Source organism: Cryptomeria japonica, chromosome 9 (genome assembly GCF_030272615.1).
Source record: "Cryptomeria japonica chromosome 9, Sugi_1.0, whole genome shotgun sequence".
Taxonomy (NCBI): Eukaryota; Viridiplantae; Streptophyta; class Pinopsida; order Cupressales; family Cupressaceae; genus Cryptomeria; species Cryptomeria japonica.
In genome coordinates, this window is record NC_081413.1 from 56,880,334 (window position 1) to 56,883,769 (window position 3,436).

The following is a 3,436-nucleotide window of genomic DNA, read 5'->3' on the forward strand; positions in this document are numbered from 1 at the left end:
CACTCCATGTTCTTATTAATCGAATGGATTGTCCAATATTCACTTTTTCCTGATCTAGTTTATTGCATCACTATTATAAAACTTGAAATCCTTACAAAAATTGAAAACTGTATTGCTGCTTTTAAAGCTCCATAGAAATTAATACAAAGCCCAATTTCAGAAACCAGTGCCCGATTTCTCCTGACGTAATTTATTAACAAAAATTATCTGAAATAAGCTTTTTACAGTACTATAAACAATGATCTATTTCATGAGGCAGCAGCATTTATCCAACAAAGTTAACCTCATAATATTATATGGGTTACCAACAATTATAAACACGAATGGTAGTGACCGGTTTGAGTATTGTATCCGGAATAATTCTAGTTCCCGCAGAGCTGGGATTCTCTGTGGTGGAAAAATTAAAAAGCGATGAAGTAGAATAGATTGGATTAGAGGGGAATCTGTGGAAGAGGAACAGGGGTTGGAGTTGTAGGGGAGTAGACCAACATGCCATCTATGCGTTTCACCACTTCCTTATTTCTCTTTTCCCACCAGTTAGAAGGGATTTGGAGGCTTTCAATAAGTAAGTCAGAGTGTTTGTTAACTAGAGCTGGATCTCTTCCCGAGGGCTTAAAGGGTAGTTTGTTATTTCCTTGAAAGCCATCAAGTGCATGCAAATAAACCTCCAAGTTGTGTAAATTTTCAGGATTATGCATGTGCTTCAGGAAAGCCGAGCTGCTGCTATCTAAACTAATCTCTACTCCGACATGAACATATGCCCAGGGAAGCCAGTGCAGAAGGCTTGTCAGCCATCCCAAATTTTCATTGAAAAAAATACCTGGAACTTTTGGAACCAGGTCCTTGTGGTTTACCACACGCAGCACTTTGACGCCAATCTCTTCCATATGTTGGGCAAATGACAGGTTTCCTACCCTCGGAGACGCGAAGGCAAACACTGTGACGGGAATTGAGGTCACACCATATTCATTCACCATGATTTGTTTTATGTCATATGCGCTGAGGGTTGCCAGTGCAGCTCCCAAGCTATGTCCAGTAAATGTTATGCTCAAATCTTCTTCTTTCTCTTTGTATTCCCTCACTAATCTGGTTATCTCACCCACAACAGTGTCCCTTGCACTACGCTTGCATCTAACAGAGTCCTCGTCGGTGGCCGTATAACAACTGAGAAAACCCTTCTCTATCCTGGCATCTGGATTTGAAATGGTTTGGATGTTGGAGCATGTTGTAGCCTTTGATGTCATAACAGGAACCAATATGTCTCTGAGATTTTGCATCCATTCAAATGGAGTCTGCGTGCCTCTCCATGCAACAACTATGTCACGTCTTCCCAATCTCTTTATCTCATCTGGGTCAGTGCAAACTGCAATATAACCTATCCAGGCAACGCCTTCACTTGATTCCTCGCCAAAAATGGAGTCCAAAAGACTCGTATTGGCGTATATATATTTGGTAACTTGATATCCACGCCCACAATTTAGGAAATCCAGTCTCTGGCCGAGCGAGCTTTTGCTGCGCTTACAATTCCCATAGTATGTGGAAGAGGGCGTATTGTCAAATGAATCGTAGCTTTGCTGTGCAAAATCACCATATCTGAGTACCTCTGCTTTGAGAAGTGGGTTAATAGGGTCGAGCAAGCCATTCCAATGGTTGTCACCCTGGATATCTCGCCACATATCACAAACCTTTAATTGGTTTGGTTTGTCTTCTGCATCTCCATTAGTTTTATCATTTGCCTCCTTCCAATTACCCAAAACTAATCGAGATATTGCCATAATCTGGATTCTTACACTTGTTAGAAACACTTGCAGCTCTTGAGAGAAAAACAATCTACTTTATGGTTTATACTGAAATCTGAAATCTCTTGCTCTCTAGTTAATACTGAAATCTTTGTTTGATGGCCCGATTCACAAATTTCCTTTGTTTTTTAAGTTTCAGGGTAGTGGATATAAATAGAGAATGGGATGGGATGATGGAAGAATTTGATGGCATTCGTGAGTCGTTCCCTTGACTTAGCATTCGTGAGACAAGTCAAATTATACTATTGGACTTGGTCTGGGTTACTTTGTCCAGCCCACCACTAATATTTTGAAAAGTAAAACTAAAATATTATTGGCTGAGCTTTCCCTTGAACTTATATTTGTCAAACCTGTTGAATTGAACTGGCAAACACAATATCTGGTAAAGGTATTATCCGAAAAAAGTATTGGCTGATATTGTCTCTCGAAACGCCTGCAATTCCTACTATAACGAGAAAAGACAAAGACTGGCGAAAAATCGGCGAAGCTCCACAACGAATAGTACGTGTTAAAAAAATCTTAAACATCCCATAGATCTCTATAACGAATTTATTGTATGCTCGACTATTAAATTTTTATTTTAACTCACTTTATTATTGTCTTTGTGAAATAATAATGTTGTGGACGCATTCACAAACTAAAATGGAGATTTATTAGGTGTTAAATAAGAAAAACAACTAAGGATAATGGCAAGGAAGATACTAAATCAATCTTTTTTATTCATGTGTGAGGCATTACACTATTTTCTATATGACTTATTTTATGAAAGAGCATCTTAGGTTAAATGAAAACAATATATCTAAATTAGAGCAATCGTTTCCAGATCCTTTGAGGCATTGAGAATAGGTGGAGAAAAGATGCACGACATGAATGAAAGTGCATAAAAGGTATACATTTGGTCATGTGTTTAAGCTAGAAGGAATAAAGGAGAATAACTTGTGTAAGTGGGGCACATGTGTATAGAGGAATTACATAGTAGGATGAAAACGCATGCAATATGCTAAGTAATAATCTAGACATAATCTATTTTATCATGAAGAGGAAGGGTGAACAAGCATAAGAATAAACCAACATTAGTTTTAAATAGAGATAACTAGAGCATTGTAAAGGAACAAAAACTAGGTAAATGGAAGATTTGTTGTCAACATTTAAGTCCATATTCAATGAAACATATGGAATTAGAACATTGAAATAAATTCTATAGAACCCAACAATATAAATTCACTAGATTGAAAGTCATACAAACATCATTTAATAGAGGCGATGACAGTCGACTATGATGCATGATGATACCTTCAAATAAAACCCATACAACTCAATAACATACTCATCAATATATCCTTCATAAAAATCCCACACGATCTTTAATGTATCAAGAAGAACAATAGAAATAACATAAGAATTCAAACAAATCATCAATGGCTTTGACCTTATACATTCATTGCATGCTACTAATTTATCATTCTCTTCATTCAATTTTGAGTTTTCCTTCATTTGTAAACTATTTCCTCTTCTAATCTCTTTATCTTTTCATCCAAACAATCATTTTTTTTCTTGACCTCATCAAATAAATTTACTCTTTCTTCAAACTCTTAATTTTTCTCATTAAACTTTCTGATTTTTCTCATTTTTGTGCT

At 36.6% G+C, this 3,436-nt stretch overlaps 1 protein-coding gene across 1 annotated transcript; it reads right to left on the reverse strand.

The window, feature by feature from the left end:
* Positions 1–431: 431 nt before the first annotated feature.
* On the reverse strand, positions 432–1,775 carry LOC131040505 (phospholipase A1-Igamma2, chloroplastic-like). Its single transcript, XM_057973450.2, has one exon. The coding sequence runs from the start codon at positions 1,773–1,775 to the stop codon at positions 432–434; it is 1,344 nt and encodes a 447-aa protein (XP_057829433.2).
* Between the last annotated feature and the right edge of the window lie 1,661 nt (positions 1,776–3,436).